Raw genomic sequence first — 26231 nt, 5'->3', positions numbered from 1 at the left:
AACACTGACAAAGTAAATTCATGACCTCTCCCAGAATGGTAATTATGAGCTGGCTGATAGCTTCTAAAATTTGAAGAAGAATGCATAACAATTCATTAAACAAAAACAAGATTAAACCCTGCAAGAAGCTCATAAAGATCCTGGGCTAAAGTGAACACCATTCTTGAAAGAGTTAGGAAATAGATAACAGTTGTTCCAAGCGTTGATAAATAAAGCATGAACCAGTAACATTCCTTAATAGCATTAAAGATTAACATGAAAAAAGTTAATGTAACAAACAAAAAAGCTATCCCCATACTACTGCACTCCACTGAAGTAAACTATTACTAAGAACTTGAAAGAAAGAGGAATTTTAAGAAACACTGATGCCAGAGATCATCTTTCAAATTCACAAGCTTCTGGTCAGATCTCAGCATTTGTTAGTGTAAAAGAACAAAGAAGGACTGGAAGGGATGTCCCCTCCTGTCTTCTGATGACAAATTTACAGTGGAAGCTAGAAAGAAAAAACAACAGCAGACAACTGTACACAAAGAAAGTTCCATCTAAGACACAGTTCAACTGCAGACCGACTACAGAAGACATCTTGTCAGATTCCTGTTTGATGACAACTTAGAAAAGGACAGCACAACACAGCCGAGGAGAACAAGAGACTGCTGGTTACTGCTTTTGTTACCACTTTGAACCAACTCTCGAACTCTTTCACAGTGGCTTCTGTTCCACTTTTGGCTAGGCTTTTTGCATAACTATTACTGCAGAACTAATTGCTCATCTAGTTATCGCACTCGTGTATTCCTGTACAGTACTCCACCACTGAACCTATCCATGGATTAACAGAGCACAACAGCAAACAACTATATACATAAACCACACTGGACTGATCAGCCCACTGTAGTTTGTACTCCTTGCTCAGTATTTAATGTTGACCACTTGGATAAGGTATTAAAACTTTTGAAATCAAGAGATAATGAAGCTACTTACACTGGAAGGTATCTCCTATTAATTACTGAAACAACAGCATATTTAATGAGATAAATAAAAATTTCTCATCCCATTCAGTTTCCTTTTCTTTTAATTCCTCCTTACTACCTGAAATATTATTAGCTCACCATTATATTATTATTATTGTCTTGCTGCATGGGTATATTAAAAGACACCCAACAATACTATTAACCCCTATCATTAGTCCTCATTTTGGAACTACACGATTATTTTCTTCTTTTGGGAAGAACAGGACCATATATTTGTAAATCTGGGAGTTTTTCCCCCTGCATTTTCAAAGAAAAATTTTGTTTTGTTTTTGTTTTGTTAGTTTGTTCTTTGTTTGTTAGTTTATATGTTAAAACAATTAACATATAAACTAACATTGTTAACTCTTTATCAAAAGATAACTGTTGACTTATTGTCAAAAAGCAGTAAAAGCACATTTTTAAGTTTTTCAGGACAGATTTAGGCCTCAAGTGGCTTCTCACCCTGCAGCAGGCACTCCATTACAAAAGTTTAAATTCAGACAATGAAGAGCAGCGAGCTCTAGTTTCACAAATTATTTTAGTGGATTTCAAACTACAGTGAGCCAAATATCAGTATCTCACTGGATTAGTACAAATAAAAATCTCTTCCTAAAAAAACCCAAACAAAGCAAAAAATGCTGCAATTCCACTGCACTTGTACCAGTTTTCTGAAATTATAGATATATACACACCAAAACTCCTGGTATGGTTTTCACTGCAAAAATTCACACTAAACTCTTCTTTGAGAGACAAAGTAAGTTTTGTTTCACACTTCACAGCTACAAGGTTGTTGCTGGATGTATTTTCCAAAACCTATGACCTCACTGCTAAAGCACTTTCCATGATTTCATCGTTTTTAATAGTAAGGTACACTTACTCTGTGTAACATGCACTCCTACACCAACACTGATTTTGTCCATATTCAGACACAGCAATTATTCAAATGTAAAATTTATTTTTCATTTGACCCTTGAAATATATATATGCTGGTTAAATTAGTTAGCACAGAGCCACTTTATCAGCCACTTCACACACGCTATCTTGTTCCCCAATTAGAAAGGTTCACATACAGTGCGACATTCTCATAAACAGTGGTGTAATGTTAACATTGGTTTTCCAATACAATTATTTATGCAGAAAATTACACCTGTGTGACAAGTGTTACAATCTAACAGAACATGCAGAAGATTACACATCGGCCAGAGCTGAACAAAACGAAAAGTCATTCTTACCACCTATGTAATACATTAAGCACAAATGTTTTAGGTGAAGACAAGCCTGGTCGATATGAACTGAATGTAGAAAAAGAATAAAATTAAAACAGTAGTTAAATTAACAGCTATAAATTAAATCAAAGTATCTCTTGACTTTCACCAAAAAGATACCCCTCAAAATTGACGTTAAAAAAAGAATGAACACCGTATGAGAACAAATCGCACTGCATAGTAAGATGGAGTGTCTGATATCTAATACAGTTAATAAAAGTAAACCATTTCAGACAGACCATCACAACTGATGCTTTCCTCCCAGCTTAACCTCCTCGCCTCTCTTGGAAAAGTCCCACCTCACTACACAAGTTTCTCACGCAGTAAATGAGAAGCGACTAGACAACATCCCCACAGAGCAAAGCATGCAGTTTCAGTAGGTGCTGGCATATGCGTACAAAACCAAACTAAAATAGGCTCTGCTCTTTCGGATTTTCACTTACAAGTAGTATCTGCAGTTAGCAAAATAATGCAGTTTAGCAGAATTATTTTTCCAGCTACGTAGGCATGAGAGAATTTCAGCATGAAATGCTCTGTAACAAGTTACAAGGCTACATATACTTTCTGTTTGTGTCATTTATCAGCAATAGAATCTTCCACTCAGTAAAAGGAATCAGTGGTAGTACTTCAATATCCCTGGGCAAAACAAATTCTTTTTAAAGCTAATTAAGTATTTTCACCTGCATTTCTTTATCTGAAGTTTCAATTCAAACAAACATAATGAGTTAGCCATGCAATAACTTTTATAATCTGTAATTATTTATAGAGCAGGACATTCTCTAATTGGAATTATGAGGAAAACTGTCAGACAGGGAAGGATTGGCAGCCTAAGAAAAGCAAAGAAAACAACCAGTAGAACATTTTTAAAATTAACTGGAAAAAAATTGATTTGTCCAGATCATATCATCACTTTGATGATACAGATAGGTGTGTTTTCTATAGAAGGCACTTCGTTTTTCTTTGTGTACATACTGATTTACACCTAGATTAGATACTGGGAACAATTACAGTACATATATTTAAGAACAGTACCGTTTCTGTTTTATCCCCAAATCCTTATTGTGTTATAAAACAGAACAGTAGACACTTAACGTGAATATTGTTAAAAATTTAACATAAAATCTGTTAAACCATGGGTTATCTTCCTAAGTAAGTTGAAGACCTGTGTTCCAGCATATTTAGACGTTAACTCAATCACATTTATGAAGAAACATCACAACAAACAATTCATTGGCATAAGGATATAGATTTAGTACAGTCTTGCATGCAATTATTTGAAATATACTTCACAAAAATACAAGCAAAATATTTACCATATCTCAAATTCCAGATATTAAAAGCAAATTACAAAGTACTTTCAAGCATTACACGTACTTATAGTCTATCAAATGTTTTAGAAAGCAAACTTACTTGGGAAACCAGTTTAATCCAAGATGTTCTGTTTTGGAGTATAATATCCTCTCCAACATTTCATAAAGTGGTCTCCATGGTAACTCTAAATCATCCCTGGAAAGCAGTTCTTTTTTCCTAATAGGAGAGAAAAAAGAAAAAAAAAAAAGAGCACTTTAGGATTAAATATTTACATTGACACAGTGCACATCAGAATACCCCAGCTCACTGCTCTGAATTAAGCTTATCTTCAGCATTTGGCACAAACTGCAGGAAGGTCAGGCAAGAAAAAAGCTAGCCATTTGCAGCATTCCTGCACGAACAGAAGCTGTCAAGATTTTCAGGAAAAGTCTGACTAAGTGAAATAAACATTATCAAGTTGCAAGAGACAGTTTTCATCCTCTCCCTGTTTGAGATTCAACCTTAACACCTGGCTCTCCGTGATGTTTCCTTCTCCTAATGGCGGAGCAGGGGTGGGGGAACCTGACATTCTTTCACTTTCAACAACACTCCTAAAGCTTTGAAAGGTCATTGCATAGTGAGAACTCTTCTTAGCCAACATCATCTGTACAGAGGAGCTTAAGTGAAGTAGCCTGTAACAGAACATATTATTACATTACAGTATATAACATTAAGCAAGAGAAGTGAGCAACTACTAAGAGATGGAAGTTTCAGTAGTCAGCAAAACCTGTACTTACTTTAACAGGTTTATCAACAGGCGTGCAAATCCTTGCATCATGCTGATCTCCAGTTTTGGAATTGTTACCAACTCATACAACAATTTGATAAAAAGCACATGATCTTCTCTGCTAAATTTTCTCCCATATAGTCGGATATATCTACAAACAAACAAAAGATGAGTCAGCAATATTTTTAAACATTTCTGTTTTATTTAAGACCTGAGCCAGACTCCATCTGACACTCTGTTTAACAAAAAACTAAAACCTGGTTCCCAAGTCCCACAAGTAAGAATCTGAAGATATATGCCAACGGAAGGTTGGCAATGAAAACTTATCTACAGAAAGAAAAAGAATGTCCAAATAAAGTCCACAGTCTTCTAAGATTCTACAAATAGCATTAACTTCATGCTCACACCAGATGCCACAAAACCAAGGATTATACTCTTTCACCTCAGCTCAAAAAATTTCTCATTTAAAAAAACCCCACCAAACCACAAACAAAACAACCCAACAACTGTCACAACTAGCCGTATTATACTCTATCCTTTTCAGCCAGGGCACTTTAAGGAGGAGACAAGACACAATCCAGAAGATAATTAAAAAAAAAATAATAAATTAAGTCAAGTCCAAATCTGATAGCTTCCCGTGAGGCTGAACAATTGATTTAGACACCGAGCTTTGCTGGTGGGGTGTCCCACTGCTATCCCTTACATTTACTATTTTAAGAAAGTATAGAACCATTAGGACTAAGTCTGGAAGAAGTGCTTGCTATTTTCAAGTTGAGATTGAAAAAAAAAACCACCCCATGTTCAAAGTCTTAAAAAATATTCCATACCAGCAGAACCACAGCATTTTACACCTCACACAGCTGTAAATTACTGCTTGCCTGGGAAGCACACTTTCCTTTTTACTACTGCTCCAACTGTTCTAAAGATTCATAAGAAACCTCACTAATATACTATCCGCCAAGCAGCAGTTAGACAAAGCATACAACATACGAACCTATATAAAACAATTTTTTGAGAAGCCTATTCATTGATTTTGTTTAAGATTTAGAAGAGGGTGGACTGATTTGTTGCCAAACATACACCAACAGAGCATCAAGGCTTGTTCTGGTAATGTGAAGAATGCCAGATCTCACGCGCTTATTTGGTATGCAGGGCAGCACACACTGCAGAACCTTACAGCGGAACCACCACGTGAAAAGATTAGGAAAGAAACATCTTTGAAGGACACCTACTTGGAAGTAGTAGAGGCCAGTTAATTTTAAAGGGGCAAACATTAGCAGCTACTGACCAAACAATAAAAACAAACTGTCTTGATTCCTGAATTTGGTTTCTGAAAATGACTCCTGTAACATTAAGTTTAGTTTAACACTACATCTAGTTTACTTTCAAATGCTTCATGCTCCTCTGTAAACTTTCACTCCTCGCAGCACTGCCAGTGGGAGGACTGACTGCTTGAGAAGTAGAATTCAAATCCCCTAATAAAACATGCTGACATGAAGCACACTTCACTCAGTGACACAAGGGCACGTGGGACCTGAACTCAACTGCTTGAGTATTTTTTTCTCACTTCCCCACATCCCCATTCCTCAATTCAAAACGAAATCATCTCTGAACTTTGAGGATCACCCATAGCTAGTAATCTTACCAAAAGGAGTTAAGTTTCCTTAAATATACATATACCAAGACCCCTGGCTCCTTCCTCACAAGATCTTTTTTTTCCCAACCTTCTTCCTCCAGTTTCCTTTGAAGACACTGCAAAACAGCTGCAGGGCTCTGGCAAACCAATAATCACCAGTTTTCAGAAAAACAAAGAAAAAAACCAACCCACTCTACAGCACAATTTTCCACTTCTCTTTCCCCATTGACTTCAAGGGCAGATTTTTACATTTGACGGGCAGTATTTTCACTAATGGTCATTTCAACATGTTTTACTTAATTCAAATACAGAAGGAAACAACAAAATACAGGATAACCCACCCCTCTACCACAGGAACCTAAATTACCTGGATGGGCCAGAAACACTATCTACCTATAGAATTACACCATCAACAGCTGACCACCTACACTTTTCACATGCTTCAGACTACAAGCAAAAAGAATCCTCGGGGGTGGGGGGTGTGACACCTGATTTTGTGAGGATATAACTTAAACTTATTTTAGTTGTGGTATTTTACCTTCTAGAAGTATATGTTGCTCATATGCTGTATGGGAAGAACCCAATGTGAAAGTCTGGAAGCTTTTTTCAAGATAAATGAGGTAATAATCAGGACAACACAAAAATTTCATAAAAAGACGTAAGAGCTATTCCCAGACTTTCAAAGGAACAGCACATACTTGGAAAAGTCTTCTAAACTGATCAGGCAAATCACTTCCCATGACCATGAGAGAGATGACAAGCCACACAGTCCTATCACTCCCACATAGTCATTCCCCTTAAGTCTTCACTTACTGTTTAATGAAAGTCAGTCTGATGCAATGACCAAACTTTAAAGTTAGTTTGTAAACAAAAGTGTTTGTACTTTTCATGACAGTACACATCTGGAAAGGAAAACACCAATTACACAGCAGCACCAAGGGCTCATTTTGCTGTGGAAACAGAAGGTTCTGAAATAAGTTTAACCTTTAAAAATTTCCATTCCATTATCTTTCAGTCATATGCCCTTGCATGTACTTCACTCTCAAATCTAGGTATAAAGTAACAAAGAATACTGGATTCATGTCTTCATGTATAACAAAAAAACCCCCAAAAACCCAAAAAACCACAAACTTCAGGAGCCTGAAAAGTAAGTCCTAACTACAAAGAAACACTACACAAGAGAGCCAATTAATCTGTCAGCGTTGCTATATATAACCAAAAATAAAATGTTTGGCTGGTTACCTCTCTTGACATTTGCTAACCGCAACTCTATTATACAAAATGCTGTTTAATTAAGAAACAGAATAAGGAGTAAAGTACACAGAAATGTACTAAACACAAAGATGTCACTATGCCCAAGAAGCAGAACTAGATGCCAAATTGCTCCACTGTTTACAGCTTCTTTATGTAAGAGGGTAGGCAGATTTTAAAACTGTCAATTACTTGTCTTAATCCAGCTGTGCATTAAGACAATGACAGAAAATAATTACTTCTAGAAAGTGGCTAATCATCTTTTCCTCAAGATCAAATGAGCAAAATCTACAGAAGGGAGCTGCAGTATTTTCAGAATACCCCCTCACAAAGGATGAAACAGCACCATTACTAAATTAAAGAATATAGGCAGAACTTCCAGCATCCTGAAGGATGCCTAGGGGCTGATCACACAGATGCATGATCATCATATAAATGATAGCTCTTCAGGATAAAAAGAAAATGTTAATTGCATTATTGGGGAAAAAAATAATTCTAAAACTAAATTGCTGCAAAACAAAAAATAAGACTTCTTATATGAAGGCAAGTAATGCCACACTGAGGTAATTCTGGAAATCTTAATTCCACTGCCCTTCTGATTCCTCCTGGAAGAAAACTGTCAAAGGCTTTATGAGCTGTCAACATCTAACAGTCAGTTGCAAAAAGGATAAATAAGTTGTCCTTCATTGTGCTAGTCCATTGGGTTCTGATTTGGAGTTCAACTAAACAGAGGAAAAACCCACCAAAATCCACATACGCTAAAAAACCAACCAACCAATCAATCATGATTAGGAAGTGAAAATTCTGTTTGGAGCTCCATCCTTTCCATACAGAGTACAGGATCTCTGGAGATTACGCAGGGGGAAAAAACCCAACAGAACCGGAAAGCCAGTTCCCTGTTCTAAAAGTATTAGGTATCCAATCTCTCGCTCCGCCTTTACAATAGATCTATTTTTAGGAAATGTACTATCATATCAAGTGGACATCCTAAAATGCCCTAGAAAGTTGGCCGCTTTGCCACAGTTCAAAATTGCCTTCACTTACAAAGCCAAATAGAGCACTCTCCTACATTCCTAGCTATCTGTTTTCACAGGACAGGATTATGATTGGTCTAAACCTCAGTTTTTGACAAATGATATGAAAATCAATGAATCATGCTCAACAGGACTACTTAAATCACATGTACACATATATAGTATACACACAGACCCCTTATACATCCAAAAGGAAACCCTGTATTTTTCTGATAAAGATGAGAGAGAAATAGATGTAAAACAGTATTTATATGCAATAGTGAATAAAATATTTCAGCAAAGTCCCACTAAGATGTTTTTATCCTCACTGTAACTTTGCATCCTGTCATTCTAATTAAAAACTGTCAAGCTGCATTTTTTCCACACCTTACAGCAAGGCACTTAAATGTCATTTCGTAACAGGCCTATACCCAACAATCGCATAAAATAACATTGTCAGGAACAGAAATTGTGTCCCTCAGCTCTAAAAGCTCTAGCCTTGCCTACTGAAGTAGAAAGCACAGAAAGAGATCTGTGTGTTTTCCAGGCTGCAGAGGCAACTACTTGTACAGCAACTATTACATGTTCGTATTATACTATTATGCTCATTTACAGGCTATGTTCTATTAAAAAAAAATAATAAAAATCTACACACAAAGTTTCTATGTAAAACGTGAAAGAGGGAAAAATTGAAACAGCAGCCTAGTTTTGACCTAGAGACCATAAAAGAGTATGACGCAAGTCCATTTAAGCAAATTATTTTGATGCAACCTGCTTTTGCCACACACACACTGCAGCAAGTTATACAACTGAGGTTCAGTCTTCTGCTTTCACAATCGGATTAGTGTTTTATAAGATACAGATTTTACTAGCCAAAGTTGGAGGAATCTTGGGGTGATGATTACAGATTTAAATGCAACCTTTGAGACAAGCAGTTTTACTTGCCTAAGAAGTCCCACTAAGTCATGAGTTAACTAACCCCACTATTCCTGTCTTCACGGGAAAGTTCTCTCACCGTACTCCACACAACCATCCCAACCACAGAACCAGTTTGCATGACTGAAAATTATGTGTATGAAAATTATGCAAATCAGCTTACAAACACTATAGCTGATAAACTCCAATTCTGCTTTTTTCCACGCCCTATTCAGCTCGTGACATCAGACAGCTAAAACAGCTGCCCCTAAGATAACTATGTGCAAGTCATGTTTTCAGCTGTTGGGAGTATAAGAAATGAAAGATTTTGGGTTCAGCTGTCATCAAGAAATAGTAGCCGATACTAAATTTTTTAACTAAAAAAAATAATTTGAGTTTCACTTTCATTCTTCAAACTACGGAGTTTAATGCAGGTTGTATAAAGCTGCGAGTACCTGAAAAGGTGTAACTAAGCAAGTATATCATCTGCATGCAATTTTTTTCCTTTACTTATTGATAGGTATGTACATATTACAATTTTGTATTAACAATTATACCTGTGCAAGAAATAAATTAAAAGATACGTCACCCACAGTTCTGAACTACAAATTATTTCACATAACATTGCAAGAACAACTGGCTCTTCTAATTCAGACATTTGCAACAAAGTTAAGTAGCAATCATACCATTATGAAGATTCTGGGCTTCTTCTTTTTTGGCTTTTTTTTTTTTTTTTTTATCAAACAGATGTGCTATTTATTATAGCTGGCCAGCAAGGAAAAAGATATTAACTTGATTATGAGATTAATCACCTGCTATCAACAGACAGTAAAACTTTGATTTTATTATCATTATCCTATAATTAGACTTAGGTATGACATCAGAACACCATATGGTTGGAAGTGTTTCATCTAGGCCTAAACTTTTATTAATGTATGTCATTCCACAGAAGTACCTTGTCAAGTTAAACTAAGTAGTAAAACATCTCTCATGTAAACTACACCAGCTTATTTTTAAACCAATCCCACTGTTTCCTTCCCTGCTACATCTCGGCATATTCAGTCTTGGTGCATGTAACATGCCACAAAGAAATCTTGGGACTAACAGGCATCAGACAAGTTGCAAACGTAGGCAATAAATTCAAACTTCAAAGAGTAGGTGGAAAACCACAAATTAGAGCCTCCTGACCTTTCTGTGATTCATAAAGTAGCATAGCTGCGGTTCTCAATAGGCTAAATTCACTGCCCTGAAGCCTAAACTGGTCGCAGTAATTGCAGTTTACAGAGTAACAGGGTGATTCTAACACATCCCTGCATATTTTCAAAGGACTCAAGTACCACATTTAGCCTATTCGGCTACTGGTAGTAAGAACTGCTACAGTTTATTTCAACTTGATTACTATATGAAGTTCTACCACGGGTACAAAGCCAACAGTTACCACTGAAACCAGTATGAGCTAGCAGATAGCTGGGGGGAGGGGGGGGGCAGGAAGGGAAAGAGCATTGAACTCATTCCAAGCAGGTTCAAACTGTCACATAACGCAAACATGTGAGTCATTTTGCAACCACCAATGTAATTCTATCTAAGAATGCCTCTTGGCAAATATAAAGACACTTACATTTCAATACATATGTATCAAACAGATTTGACTGCCAAATAGGTACTAAAATCCGAATTAATATTAAAAAAATTACTCATGTGAGGAGGAAAATTGTAAGTGAAGATCTCAAAATTGTACAAAACACACATATTTAATCATTTCTAGCACACAGGAAACACCATTTATGAAGGCACACTGAGCGTTCAGGGAAAAAAAAAAACCACCCCACGGTAAGCATCCACAGAAACAGGATCTACTAATTGAAGCTACAGGAGTCATTGTCACATGATGCCACTTCAGTGCCAGAGTGCCCAAGACAACGAAGTATGCTTTGTAAAATTCACTCAGAGAAACCTGTGTTCTACTCGGTGCTGTGAAATCACCATGGGTTTATCTGTATTAAAACCACCTTGCCAGCACACGCAGCAGAGCCAACATCAACACGAGCTACACCGTGCTACGGTACAGGCAAGATATCAAGGGCACCAACAGTGTTTACACAGCATAAAGCCAGAATTTAATCCCGTCGGCACTGAACTATCAGCCTGCCTTGAGCAAGGATTCATGTTCCTACAGCAGAAGTTACGCAGAGACGGCACCTCGTACAACTCGCTCAAAAAGGCAAGAGGTGAAACAGGTGGCCAAGCAGGCATGAAGGAAACAACAAGTCAACAAACCGGCCCACGAGAGCTCGATTCGTACAAATCGGCAAGTTTAAGCGGCGACGGGCGAGCTCTGGAAAACGAAGCCACCTTTGCCCCCATTTCCTATACCGAAGCACTCGCGGGCCTTGCGTAAGCCCGGGGATGGCGCCGAGCTACCGGCAGGGAGGCGCGGGCGGCCAGCGCTGCCCCGCGGAGCCGGGGGGCGGTGGGGGCCCGCGGTCCGGCCCCAGCAGAGCCGCCCGAGCCCGGCCCGGGGCGGCCGGCACCCGCTCGGCTCTGACTAAGCGGTGCAGGGAGGAACCGTTATGGAGCCGGCCCGCCTCCCGCCGCGCTCCCCGGCCGCCCCACCGGCCCCGCGGGGAAGGGACGAGCCCGGGGGCCCGGTTTCGCCTCCTCCTTCGCCCGCAGGGCCCCGCTGCGAGGCGCCCTAGCCCGGGGCGTGGCCCGGCCGCCGCGTCCCGCCGGGGAGCCGCGGCTCCGGGGGAAGGGGAAGGGCGCCCCGGGCACTCACGTCGAGAGCTTCCTGGTCCAGAAGAGCCCGCCGGGCCAGAGCTCCTGCAGCTGCACGGCCCGGGCCAGGTTCTCTTTGATCTGCGCGAGAAAGCGGGCGGCCTCGGCCTCCAAGCGCTCCCCGTAGGGCAGCAGCTTGTTGTAGACGATCTCCTTCTGCGGCGGCGGCGGCTCCATGGCCGGCGCTGCGCTGCTCCGCGTCCCGCCGCCGCCCCAGCTGCGCGCCCAGCGGCGCGCCGTGACGCCAGCGCGGGGAACGGCCGGCGAGGGACGGGCCGAGCGGCCGCCCCGCCGCACCCCGCTCACTTCCGGCGCGGCGGCGGAAGGCGGGGGTGAGGCCGCGCGCGGCTCCGCACCCTTCCCGCTCCCTCCGGCCGCGGCGGCGGGACTGGCCCCGCTGCTCCCGGGCCGGCTGGCAGAGCCGGGGAGCTGCGGGGGAAGGACCGGCGCCGCCCGCCCGTGCTGCACCGACGTGAGGCAGGCGGTGTGGCGGAAGGCTGTAGCCCCCGCTCGCATTCTGAGCCCCCCGTCCGTAGCCTCGCGGTTCTGGAGCGAGCCCTTGCCGTGCAGCTGCCACTAGCCCAGCACCGAGCCGGGAACGAAAACATCCACCTGCCAGCTGTTCCCCGGGAGCGCCCCGAGGGCCGGCCCGCGGCCCAGCGCTCCGCGGCCGGGCGGCGATTAGCCGGGGGGCTGCCAGCAGGCTAAGAGGCTTATTGGAAATAATATCGCTAGTCAGGCCGGCGGGCTCGCGCCTGCGGGCTGTGGGCGTAAAGCTCGTCATGAATAGTGGGAAAAGCCCTGGCAGCGCTGGTGGCTGCTCTCTCCAGCTGTCCTAAATGTAATTGTTAATTGAATTTCCCCTGAAGAATTACATCGTGACTGTACAACAGCTGCAAACTGATTAGATTTAAAGCTACTGACAAGGGAAAATCCTGTTTTCTGATCTTTATGCTCAAACTAGCTCCGCTTAAAATTAAAAAAAAAAAAAGCTAACTAAATGCTGAAACGCATTACGCAGAGAAGTGCCACAGAAAACCCAGTACGATAACCAAAGACCATAATGCTCAGATATTGTCATGGCATTTTCCTCAAGAGTGCATTTATGCCATCTTGTTAGATGCCTTTTATATTGGGTATTATTTTTATTTCCAGCCCACCACAGCAGGAAATGGTCCTGTGAGTTAACGTTCACGTACACCTGTACGAGCAGAGACCCACTGCTTTGGCTTAAGAGTCACTGGTAAAATAATCAGCGCAAGCACTGTGGGCTTCTTCTGACAAAACGTACTAATAAATCAGCATCATGTAAATGAGGTTTTTGCAGGTGCCCAGAGACGGCCTAATGCTACTTCATTGCTCTCCCATCAAGTATTTTTCTTGTAATATCTTGGGAAAGTTAAAGTGTATAATCACTGTAAGTGTACCAACTACCTCCTTTTCCTAAAGCTCCAGTGACTAACCATTCTGGGTTACAGGATGAGACTAGAATAAAACAGATACTTTGCTAATTTCCCTTGATTGAAGTGTTACAGAGGCCGAGCCTTTTCAAGCAGTATCAAAGAAACAGTTAGTGCTACCTTCTCTCACTTCCCTAGACCTGTACTTTTAATAAAGGAAGCACGACAATTTTGTTTAGCGTTCAATACTTTGGAAATACCCTTCCATTCCTAGAAGATTTTGTATCACATAATCTTGTAGATTATGTATATAAATTTCTGCGTTATTAGAAAATGGTTGGATGTCACTCTGTTATTGCCATTTGGAGAGTATTTGTTGACATCTTTCACAGTAGCTTTACAATTAAATTCTATTGCCTCATATCTACATTATGCAAAACAATTTATACATTAATTTCTGTCCTTTCCTGCCTAAATTAAAAATGAAACTTGATCATGGCCAAATGTCTAAGGGGAAAAAGTGTTATCTTGTTTCAGTGGTTTGTGCATGAAAACGAGCATAAGCAAAAGGTGTGACTAGACACTATGAAAGGAATAGTTTCACCTTCCATTCAGACAAGGATAAATTGGATAACTGGCCCCAAAGCTGTAATAAAAAAAATCCATGTTTCAAGATAAGTGAAAATACATGTGCCTTGAAACGGAACAGCCTAAAACTAGTTTGTCACTTACAGGCAATTCCTTATTCCTACTTAATTGCAATGGCGGTTTGTCCAAACAGCCGTTTCCAACGTGGGAAGGTGTTTATTAAATTGCATGCAGTCTGTTTGGATTTGGAGGAAAAAAAAAAACCAAAATTACAGTCCAATTTTCTGAAATTGAAGTTGGCAGATACATAAGGACCTTCAAAGCTGCATTCTGTTGCTTCATAGCTACGTTATCACAAAAAAATACTCCTGCAGTTTCTGCCCTTTCTAACCTAAGTTAAAACTGAAGCTTGATTCTTCACACATTTCTGAGTATCTTGCGATGTGAATAAGCACCTCTGACCTCTGGGAGCCTATTTTATCCGAACCAGCAAGCCTCCTCACCTGTGACCATTGTACCTTAGACACACAAGTGCCTTCCACCAGAATTACACACTTCTCTTTTGGGGAAAAACGTGCGAAGTATGCCATCAGCACCTCAGCCAGTCATTGTACTAATCTGACCTCCTTGTTCTCAGAAACTTGATTCCCATTTTCAAAACCTGAAAAAGGAGATTCTGCATCCATTCACAACTACAGTAGTAAGCATACATATAGTACTTGTATTTTGAAAGTATTTTCTGCATATTATTAATTACATTTACTAATTCTTAAAAAAATAATCCTTTCCCCCCAGTATGCTGGCATTCTGCTATTTAAAAGGAAAAAAAAAAATACACATTTTTCCAAGTGAGTCAAAAATAGATTTGTTCTTCAAGTTTGCAATATGTTTTGGCTGCAGCAGTGTGTAAAAGCACATTTGGTTCCCAAGTCATATGATGAAGGACTAGCTTTCATAACAAGGAACCCGTCTGTGCTACTTGCATCAACAGCTTTTTCCTCTCTTATTAAGTAGGAGGAATATAAATCAAGAGCAACCCAAATATGGCTGCCACCTGTTGTTTTTGGCATCAAATCTTGAGAATTGATGAATCCAAGTGTTGTAGTTGTGAAAAAAATACAATCTTTCCATTCATGAGAAATTTCAACTGTTAACAGTGGCTTAAGTCACGTTGTGCATTGTTCACACATTCCCTTGCTGGATGGCTTGCTGCCTTAGGTCAACTAACACCACCACTGTCATCAGTATTTAGCAAACTTGTCACTCAACCTTAACCACAGTTGCTCTCAAGCACCTACTTTTCCTATGTAGACATTTTTCTTAGTGACCCATCTGCCCTTTCGGACCCAAGTTAAAAGTTGAGTAATTTTCTGAGTTACAGACTTCTCCATATTTTACAATTTGGAAAAAGAGCACCCAAATCCAACAGGAGCTTCATATTACCTGTACCATACCTGTCCTGGTCCAGGACCTCCCATATCTCAACGAGCCCCACTACAAAACTAAAGAAGAATAGCTTGGGTTTTGAAGTTGTCAGTGATGAGGATCATCAGACTTTCTCTCATCCCTGTGTTTCTGAATTGGTCAGTCACCCAAAGCAGGCACTGAAAGATGCCAAAGAGTCAAGAAGCTGCTGCCATCCTGCTCGCTGCCTTTCAGACAAGATGGCAGTAACTTTCTTTCCCCAAGAAAAGCATCTGCGATTACTAGCTGCAAGTCTTTCAGCTAACAAGAGCATTTTCATTGCAAGGATCTGCTCTGTCCCTTGAGGATGGGGACATGAGAAGAGCCTGTAATTACAGCCTGCTGCAAAAGTGTTTACTCCCCTGTCCCTGGGAAACTGAGTTGCTCTAAAGATTTTGGGCAGTAGAAGTTCCTTGTCTGGTATAAACAGTGAAGAGCAGTAATTACAGCTGCTTCTCTCTCCTCCTGCACCTAGGAACTTAACTGCAATTACTAATTTCTTCAGAAACAATGAGCAAGATGGCAGTAGAATTAGTCAGTCTAACCAACCTTCTGAAGTGTGTGAATGCAATTTAAATCACTAGTTTTAAGTCCAAGAAACAGAACACTGATTCTAAAAACAACTTACATATGCTGGTTTGTAGTTAGAAAAATCTCATCTGGAGATGTGTGACCTTTGCCTTACTTAAAAAAATATATGAGAAACACTGCTTTACCTAAATATAGATGAAATTTTCATGAGCCAGAAGACTACAACTTAGAAATCTACCCATTGCATAAACTTCTATTTTACAGAGAACTTATCTGTTTGGAGGATGGGGGCAAGAGTGATTACAGCATCTGAATGAGGTGCCAAGGAACTTGTATAGCTTCCTGTATAGTACAGAACAATAGGTTCTGCTAAAGCATGATTCAGAATAACTAATTTTAGGTGTCTAAAGTAAGGCTGTCTAAATACTCTATTACATGTTTCTTGGATGGGGGCCGGGTTCAATATCGCCTAAAGCACATGCACCGAACACTGGTACTGTTCTGTTCCTCTAATGCCTGTTTAGATACACATGTTCTAACATCAGTGGAACGTTTCTCAGTTAAGCCTATATTGAACAGAAATAAAAGGCACATGTGAAAGGGCTGAAGCATTAATATGGGCACCTGTATAATTTGTAAAACTTCACTACATAGACAAGGCTGACCAAGTTTGTGCAACATTGCTATCCTTCATTTTACATTCTTTGTGGATCTGTTTATGACAGTTCAGGCGGTTAAATCCATCCTCAATCATACCAATTCACAAGCTATTATTTGGCCTCCTCTCTTTCCCAGCTAGAATTAGTGGGTTGCTGTTCATACAAGGATGGAGAGTCACTGTACAAGAAGAGAACCAAAATCCTCCTTGGTGAAATAAATTAATTTATAGCAAAATTGTTCTTTCTTCTCCACTTGTTCTTTTTAGGTGTCTTATTGCCTAAGATTTGGAAAGCTAAATTGTCCCAAATCCACACAAGAGAATCTGGCTTTGACAGTCTGTTTCCTCTACATATCTGAAACTCCTGAAGATATCCCTGGAAACTACTGCGCCTGCAGGGAGAAAAAGTAATAGACTTGAGCTCATTATAGGAGCTTAGTGCTGATTTCTTTCCAAATTACTCATTGCTATTTGAAATAAATAATAATTTCTCGGACACGAAATACATGCAGCCAATGCTGGTGAAAGAGACATTACTCTTTTTGTTTTCTTCCCCTCTTGAGGCACTGAGATGGGTTTTTCTGTCTCACTGTCTTGCCAAACAGAAACCAGCTGCAGAGGAGCATGTGATAACAATGAACTCGCAAAGGTTAATTCTAGGGATTCTGCTGTTCTAGGAAATCAAGGAAACACAGTCCCTTGGCAGCCTGCAGTCACTTACACAGAGACGGCTCATTATGGACTTTGCAGTTTCATACAGCTACCCTGTGTTTGCCAAAGCAGAATTGTGACAGACCTTACGCCAAGTGCTTGAGTAGCTAACGGTATTTTTTTTTTTCAGCAGTAAATGCATCTGTTGCATCTTCATCTGCATTTCTCTGTTCTCACGTTTGTCTATTCATTTCTCTCATTTCAGTCTCCTTCCAATTCCTGGGTTAGCAAAATGCCAACTATACAGGATTTATCTTTCCAAATAGGAAAAAATTGTGAAATACCAACTTGATTAATAATATCCTACTTTACTAGTAGTCCCATTGACTACGCACAGCAGTGTGCTTCTTCACATTAAGAGACTGTAAGTCTTTCTTTCAGAAAAGCTTACAAAGCCCATTTGGGTGTCACTGATGGATGGAACCTGTGAACCATACTCTTCATCCTAAAATATCTGTAGTCTTTCCTTTTTGAACTGGGCATTAGCTGAAAATGTAAGATCTTACATTTTTTTTCCAGTTATGAAAAAATATCGGCAATGTCTATTTAAAAAAAAGAAAGAAGTATGAAGTCTCTTTTCCCAACCCATAATAAATCAAATAAACCCCCAAAAATATTTGCTCAGGTTTCCAACCTTGTTTCAAGCAGCATTCAGCACAAATAACTGTTCTGTTTATCACAGCCATAGCTCAGGTGGTTGTTCAGGCTTTAACTCTTGGGGTGGATTGTGTATTCACTGATTCGACATGTGGATCAGAAATATTTATGAATTCTGGAAGAGAGGCAAACTCACTTAAATATTCCCTTAAGCAACCAGTTCTTTCTCTTCTGCTGAAGAATTATTTATACTTTGCTTCTGGCTGGCATGGTTTTATGCATTGTATCTGCATAGTAGACTTTTTGGCACATTTCGAAAGCGGCAGCTTCTCTCACAGGGTATTGCAAAGACATTCAGCAGGTTAACAAACTTTTGAGAGGATCACATGAAACAAGCTCTGAGCTATCTAGCATTCATTTTGTCTAATGTGGCAAACTGTGCTTATGCCCTAGTAACATGGGGATAAGAAATATAATTGTGTCAGGGGCATAATTGTGGCAACGCAGGTCCCGCTGAGTAGAAGTACGATTCAAGGAACTGTAAATTGCTGGGTTTTATTATTGTGTCAGGTGTCCTGTTAAGAAGAGTTCAAAGTGAAACAATGACTGTAAATTAACACTTCATAACAACCTTGGAAATGTAACTGCCAAAAAGGCCATTTAGGATAGAAGGAATGTTCCAATTAGGGAACACAATAGGACTGTAAATACAGAGAACGCCCAGGGAGAGGGGAAAAGTCACTTTTGCCACACTTGTATATTGTAACTTAAAGGATAAGTGGAAAAATAAACCATATTTAGTATAAAGCCCTTCTGCTGGGCAAGGTACCAAGAACTGGGTGAAAAAAATTAGGAGGCTTAAAAAAACTCAAGTGGGAAAGAGAATCTGTCTTGAACAAAAAGAGCAGAAAAGATAGCTTGTAATCTCAAATGAGAGCTCTGCAGGTTAATACAGCAGGTGTTAACTGTTATTTCCTCAGATAGTGATACCGCTATCTACAACACACGTGTTTTCTTTTTCAGTAACTTGCAATGGATGAATACAAAAACTGATTCATGCTTTCTTGGTTTTGCCAAATACATGCTCAAATCCTGTAACCATGCTATGAATTAATCTGCTCACTCAAAGGTCTGATGAGACATGGTTGTCCTTGGAGATTCCAGCCCTCTTTGCCTGGGTAAAATGGAGAATGGGATTGGTCATCAGCATCTGGAATGGTATCAGTAGGAGGCCTGACAGGTTCCAATATTAGAGGAAACCAGGTCAGTCACTCTGGTTACCCCCAGCAAATGAACACCTCTGAAAAGCAGGGCATTTTGAAATGGGAAGTTGGGAGGAAAGGGAATTTGGCATGGTGTCAGTGATACCAGAGATGTTACCAAGTAGGGATTGCTTTCTGATCTCAACAGAGGATACAGTGGCTTGATGTGCTTCAGCTGCCGAGCACAACACCTCTGCATCACATCAGCTGCAGCACTTAAGACTGTAGGCTATGAGAACAGCTGTACCGGCTAAGACCATCAGCCCTGTGTACCTAATGCTATCCTGCCTCTACACAAAACATGGGACAGCATCCCCCAGTTCTCCCATCTTGTTTTTTTTTTTTCCCAGAGAGTGACTGGTACCATCAGAGTTGCTTTGTTTAGTATCTCTTCCTGGTCCCCTCATTTTGGATTTGGGTGTGGTTTTGTTTGGTTTTGGGTTGTTGTTTTTTTGTTTGTTTGTTTTTTTTAACTTGGATACTCACTTCTTCTATCATTAGATTCCTAGCTCTGTGCCTTTTTCTCTCTCCAGCCCACACAAACTTTCTTATTTCCAGGAAAGCTTTAATTTTCTTGAAGACTGGCCTCAGTCTTTGCTGTGGAAGCATCCAAGAATAGTTTCCTGTGACAAGACTAGAACTAAGAGCTAAAGACCAAGAACTGGACACATGTACAATTTCACTTCCCTTCTGTACACTTCCCCTTTTCACAGGCAGACATCCTGAATAACAGGCTATTTCATTGTGCTCAATTGTGATAAATTATTTTTTCATCCCCTCCTTTATCTGCTTTTTAAGCTCATTATGTTTTGGCTTCTATATTCTTTAGCCGCAATTTCCGATTCACACACAGTGTGAAAGGTTGCTCCCTTTTGTTTGTCACAAACTTGTTACCCAGTAATTTTGTTTGATGCCTGCAAGTGTATGTGAGAAATACTGAGGCCTATTCACCATTTAGGGTTCTACAGACCTGTGTGGTATCCTCTGCTAGACAAACTAATACTCTTCTGTCTCAAGAAGACACAGGAGAATATTAGTCTATTTAACTGTCCCTCATATGAAGCTGTTCCAGGCTTCAGACCATCCTTACTGATTTTGTCTGCTACCTTTTCTGTTGTTTTTGAGGTGAGGAACAGCTAGAGCAGGATATTTGCTGCAGCCAGGCTCTGCACAGTGACCTGAGGGTATCTTCTGTTTTGTTCCCTGTTAACATTCTTCTCCTAAGAGCTCTTCTTGACATCCCCTGAACATTACACTGATCTTATAAAACTGTTCACAACAATTCCAGAATCTCTTTCTTGAATAATAAGTGGCTCATCTAGAAACTGCTGCCCTGTTTGCACAGTTTGATGTGCTTTTGCTCTGCACATTAATAACACGAAATTTAGTCTGACTTTTTAATGCCCAGTCATTTACTGAGATACTTCTGTGATTCTTCACAATGTCGCTTGCTTTTATTGTCCACAGTAACCTAATATAGAATTTGGCAATAAACACTCTATCAACCATTCCACATAATCACTGATTTCTCAAAAGCATTCAAGTTGATTCAAAAAATGAATTTTTGCTATAAAAATCATGTCGATTCCTCTTGTTTTACCAGGGCAACTACTGCTTTTACTAGGCTGGATTGGGAAGATGGCATCAAGGTAGGAATGGATAGAAGTTTGGGTCCAACAGCAGCAACCTTTTTATCTAAGCATAAACCCTGCCAAGTTAGCACAAAAGAAAGGGCACACAAGGCCCCACTGTAGGGGTCTGTTTCATTACCTTTCGCATGCAGTAGGTCTGCCTGCTGCATCCAGATAATGTAAGTGTTTCTAGAGCTTCATAAAATGGTTTGGGTTGGAAGGGACCTTAAAGATCATCCCACCCTTCAGAGGCAAAAGAGTGTCTTTCTTCATCCAGATGCTGATTTCACCATCACAAGTTAATGTCTTTGAAACATACTCTACTCATTTGATTGGAGCTGGCCAACAAATTCCAACTTGGAGAAAGATACAGGAGGCTGACAGGCGGATGGACACAATGAGCAGACAAATATGGCTTTTTCAGGAAAGAATTGTTATTCTCATCAGCTTTTACCAGCATAAGGTCCTGTACCAGGGAACCATGAGTAAAGAACAGAAAGACTACCTGAAACAATCTAAAAGTTTTCATGTGTTACAGTATAGACAGTATCTATGGATATTACTATATCCATAGATATATCTATATCTATGAATATATATATAATATGGATATTACTGCCTTTCATGCTTTCTCTTTTTATCTTGGCAAGACAAGCATATCAACATGTTTTCATTGTTGCTAGTAATTTACCATTTAATTTCCTAGCAGAAATAATAACTCAATGTACCAATTCAAGGTTCCCATAATATTGCCTCCTTAAGTAAATGTTTGGAACAGACTATTCACTTTTCCAGAGAACATCTGAATTAAAATTACAAAAAGACAATATTTATTGTTAAATCTAAGAAGCTATTCTGACCCCCCCACTCCATCAACACCAGTTGCTTAGCCATCACTGCTTCTCAGATATCCTGGTAATAATAGTAGATAGATCATCTCATCTATTTCAACACAAATTGTAACTTAAACCTTTGAAGTTACCCATTTCCAAGAATTAAACCGGTAATCAAGTCAGCAAGACTTGACTGAAATACCTGATGGTACAAGCTGCACTAATACATTTCAATATTCTGAAATACTAATTAGGGTTTCTCTTTTGTTGCTTTTGAGAAGAAATAGTGGGCTAATGCAATTAATGATAATGAATCAAACAGTTTCACAGAACTGCAAAATGTAATAGCTGTCAGCCCACCTCCATTATAAACCATCCCTTCACCAACCCACACTCTTTTGTGCTTTCCTACATCTTTTTCATAGAGCCCTAAATCCTCCACAAAATCTGACATCATTGTTCAAGTGGCTGTGGGAAAGGTGATGCTTACATTTCCCGTATTTTAATGGGAATAAAGGACTAACTGCCTTAAATGACCACACCTCCTCCTCAGCACGTCACGTAAGAGAAAATATAACTATCAGCAGCATCTCAGTCAATACTTTCCCCCAAATTTCAACGTGTTTCCTGTGAATGGATATTTCATAAATCAAACGTCAGATAGAGCTCCTTCTGCTTTCCTATTGAACCACGTGACTAAAGACTTCTAATGTGCTCCTTCTACATATAAAAGGATGGCCTGGGCTCCCTTCTTCAATAAGCCCCAATCCTTTTGCACTTTTTTCCTTTGGAGCTCACTGATGTCTCCAGTAAAGCCCCAGGAAGTATGACATTTCAAACTGTCCAGTTATAATTCAAGTAAAACAGAGATCATAAAGACAACGCCAAAAGAGCAGTTTGCCAAGTTGAAAAATTTTAACATTCTGGTTGCATGTAGAATAAACTTTTTCCCGAATAAAATTGCTTTTCCATGTTTGTTAGTTTAGGATCTAATCTAATTCACATAAAACTCCGAGGTCTTGGATTCACAAAATTAAAATATTATTATGGTTAAATTGTTCCTTTGTTCACAAACTGCTTATAAAGACAAGTTATACTTATCTTCCGTAATGAAATCATACCCAGCGAATTTAAATCCTTGCAGGCATTACAGTAGGTGGGTTTATGTTTAGATTTAATCATGAAGTGAAGACTTACTTGATCCATCATAGAACTGACAGACTTCACCCCAAATTGCACCCTCTGATTCTTATGCTTTAGAACTCAATAGTATAACTTTATCAGCCATATTTTTGCTTGAGATGGATCTTTTTTGCTGTAGGATACATGAGTTCACATTCTCATGTTTTATTTGCCAACACTTTAAGAGAACTTTGCAATGATTATGCAAGTTTTCAGGGCCGATTTCCTCATACCAAGCATTTATTTGTATGTAGCAGTTTAGTTTTTTACTATTTTTCAGATTAAAATTTGTACTACTACTAACTAGAACTGATTTACCTGAAGATTCTTTTTATATATGACTGAAAATACCTTTTAAAGCTTAATTTAGACTGAAAAATGTGAATTTTCATATGGTTTTCTTGGTGGAGGTTTAGTGGTTTATTGCCTTAGATCTTTATGTGGAGGAGTGTTAAGCAAACTAAGGACTTTGACATGGCAGTTATAAAAAGTTGTCAATAAGCGGACAGAAGTTTAGTTTCATTAAATATTCTTATCTATATATTACGTCAAACAAAATTATCAAACTGTGAATAGGATCACAAGCAAAAGAACTTTGGGGATTACTACTTTAACTTAAAAAATAAAGTTAATTTCAGAGAAAAATAAAGTTGATAGTTCTTCATGCTCTAGATAGAATACAGATGTACTGAATCAGGGCTTTAATTAAACAGTCTTCCATGCAATTCACTGCACAAGAACATGGTTGTTCTACATGTAGGCTCTCAGAATAACTGTTTGAAAAAGCACAATATAACACAAAGAGTACACAACATGGTCTAGTCACAGTAAAATGATAGCTTCACAGTCTTTCATATGTCCTCATCTGCCTTGTGTTACTTTATGTAAGCAGTCCATGAATTCAAAGCATGAGAGAGACAAGTTTAGGTCCCATCCACACAAAGTTTGGCTGTAGTCCTGTAATCTGATCTGTGTGGGCATGACCCTTCCCCTGCACAAGACTCCACTTGCTTAAGTGGGCCTCTGCACAGGTGTGTAGGTCCTCCCACACAGATCAGCTGGATTTGGATCTTGTATTATAAATGGATCAGAAAACAAAACACAGTAACCAGGTCACCTACCTGTGTTATGGGTACACTGTAGGTTCATCTATAGCATATGTAATCAATCAGCCACCAAACGAATATTTTAACAATTGGTTTTTTTGTCCATACATTATTACTTCAACAATCTTTCATTTTTGGTTTTTTTTTTTCAGAAGAGTAATCGAATCCTCTTTCAAAACCAAATGCAGCAGTACTTTCAACTATCCTCTTAAAATTTTTCTCTAGGTTACCAGGCAGATCATTACCAAAGACTTCATAAAATTTATATTCTTCAACTTCAAGTTTTGCATTTCTACAGTACAAAGTAATTTTTCATTTATGATGCAGCTAAAGAAAACAGTTTCCTCCTCATATGTTGTTCTATATTAACATAAGGCTTGATTTTTGCCAGACAGTACTTTGCTTTTTGCTTGTTAACTTCTATCCAGATGCTCTCCCTTAACAAATACCCTTTTTCTATGCTTTTTGACAGAGTGCTTAGACTCTGTGCGCTAAATGAATGTACTACATGAAAAGGATATAAAGCTTTAATTTTTACTTCAGTTGACACTTCTACATCCGTTCTACTTGATTTTTAATTTCCTCTAAATAAGCTGACTCATAGATATTGGTAATAGCACCAGCAAAACCAGGCTCTGACAGGCTAAGAAGACTTCATTGTCTTGTGTCAAAGCTTATAATAGCTTTATATTCAAAGCTTTATAAAAGCTTGGAATAAAAGTTATTTTTTGTTTATTTCTGCACAATTACAACATTTCTATTCAGTAGCTCTACAACAAATTTTTTAATATCTTATACTGAAGAAAGCAAACTAAGGCTATTCCAAGAATCCAGTTGTGTGCCTATCTTGTCATTCAAGCTTTAGTGCTAAAGAAAAGACAACAGCTACTGATAGTCAGTGATCTGCAAAAAAGAGAAAAAAAAATGAATGAAGCAAGGCCATCTCTTATTTCCCAGTCGGTCAAGAAAAAGCCTTCAAAAAGTTTTGGTGTATTTAGATATGATGCAAATAAAGACTACAAAATAAAGACCCTGGAAAAGCTTGTACAGCATTGAAATAAAGTCTGCAAAATTGGAAATCCTCTTAATTGTCATTCAGAAATAAAATAATAAGAGCAAATGCAATTTAGAAGAAATGTGATGAAGGAGCAAGAAAAAAAAAAAGGCCACTAAAATTAAGCAGAAAACATATAAGGGAGTAAGAAGGACACTGAAAAAGGAGAAAAAACTTATTACTTCACTTGAAAAAGTAAACACAAAGGAAGAACTTTAAACAAGACACTAAAAGAGAACAAGCTAAACTTACAACCTTCTTCCTAGGCATGTAATGCTCCTTATGTAATACCAACAACCAAGCAAGAGGAGCAGTAGCTTCTTTTATCTAGAGGCTTTGGTATCGTTTGGGTAACCACTCATGAAAATCAGCTGGGGACCATTTACATATGAATCAGGTTTATAATTTGGTTGAGGTAAACAGTGATGAAACTGAGACAGTTACTCAAGTATTAAAATTTCTAAAGAAAACATATAGCTAAAGATACCAACTAACAAGTTGATGGCTAAGAAGGGTGAACTCCAAAGAGAAGTCAAGAATGTTAATTGTTTGTAGATGGTGCAAGAGTCTCTACAAAAATGTAGCAGGAAAGCAGAAATGCAATGTCTGAGAAGGAGCCATGTTAAATTGAAATGGTGCAGAAGACCAGCAGCATAGTTACAAGTTGAAGGATGAATTAAGACAGTAAAGTGTGAGGTTATGTGCCTGATAGGACATCCATGTGAAGTTCAAAGATAGTAATTTTAGGAGCGGAAAACATTAAGTAGATATGGAGGTGTGAGGTGACAGCCACGTAGAGAGAAAGCAGGAGTAGTGGGTATTGAAAGAGAAAAAGGCTTTAATGGTTTTCCCACTATTCTGGGCCAGAGATGAACAAACAGCGTAACTAATGAAGTTATAACTTTCAAAATAGCTTTAATGACCAAAACAAAACCTCAATAAATAATAGAATCTTATAAAAAACCTTTTTACTGATAGTGGTCAATGTCAAGGGCACTAATAGGTGTAATTATCCTGAACAGTCTCACCTTGGATCCTACCACACCCTCTCTGCTCCTTGGTCCAGAAGCTCCGTTTAAGCTCAGGGCTCATCATATCTGCTTCTGAGTCATAGGCAGACTAGTCTTTAGTCTTGTCTTCAGCCCTGCCTCTTGGATACACTTTGTCTCTATACTATAGCTGTATTTTTGGTCTTCTACTTCTCCTGGCTTTACCTGCCTTGCTCAGGTACTGTGAGATTGGGTCATTTAAGTGCTAGGGTCAACCTCGTGCTAT

The 26231-nt window shown here is 39.2% G+C and overlaps 1 protein-coding gene across 2 annotated transcripts in view; it reads right to left on the bottom strand.

The window, feature by feature from the left end:
- The window catches only part of PSME4 (proteasome activator subunit 4), an 85637-nt gene that overhangs the window by 56968 nt on the left and 2438 nt on the right, over positions 1 to 26231 (bottom strand). The window contains exons 1-3 of one of the 2 annotated variants that reach the window (XM_056356770.1): positions 11941 to 12470; positions 4360 to 4500; positions 3683 to 3799 (exon numbers count right to left, since the gene is read on the bottom strand). In XM_056356770.1, coding sequence (XP_056212745.1) covers positions 3683 to 3799; positions 4360 to 4500; positions 11941 to 12455 — 773 coding nt within the window. In that variant the 5' untranslated portion in view covers positions 12456 to 12470. Of the gene's footprint in view, positions 1 to 3682; positions 3800 to 4359; positions 4501 to 11940; positions 12471 to 26231 lie in introns of those variants that run through there. The other variant, XM_056356771.1, reaches the window with a different exon arrangement.

This window comes from Falco biarmicus, chromosome 12, assembly GCF_023638135.1.
Source record: "Falco biarmicus isolate bFalBia1 chromosome 12, bFalBia1.pri, whole genome shotgun sequence".
Lineage (NCBI taxonomy): Eukaryota > Metazoa > Chordata > Aves > Falconiformes > Falconidae > Falco > Falco biarmicus.
The sequence above is the reverse complement of the archived record's forward strand: the minus strand, read 5'-3'. Positions and strand labels throughout refer to the sequence as shown.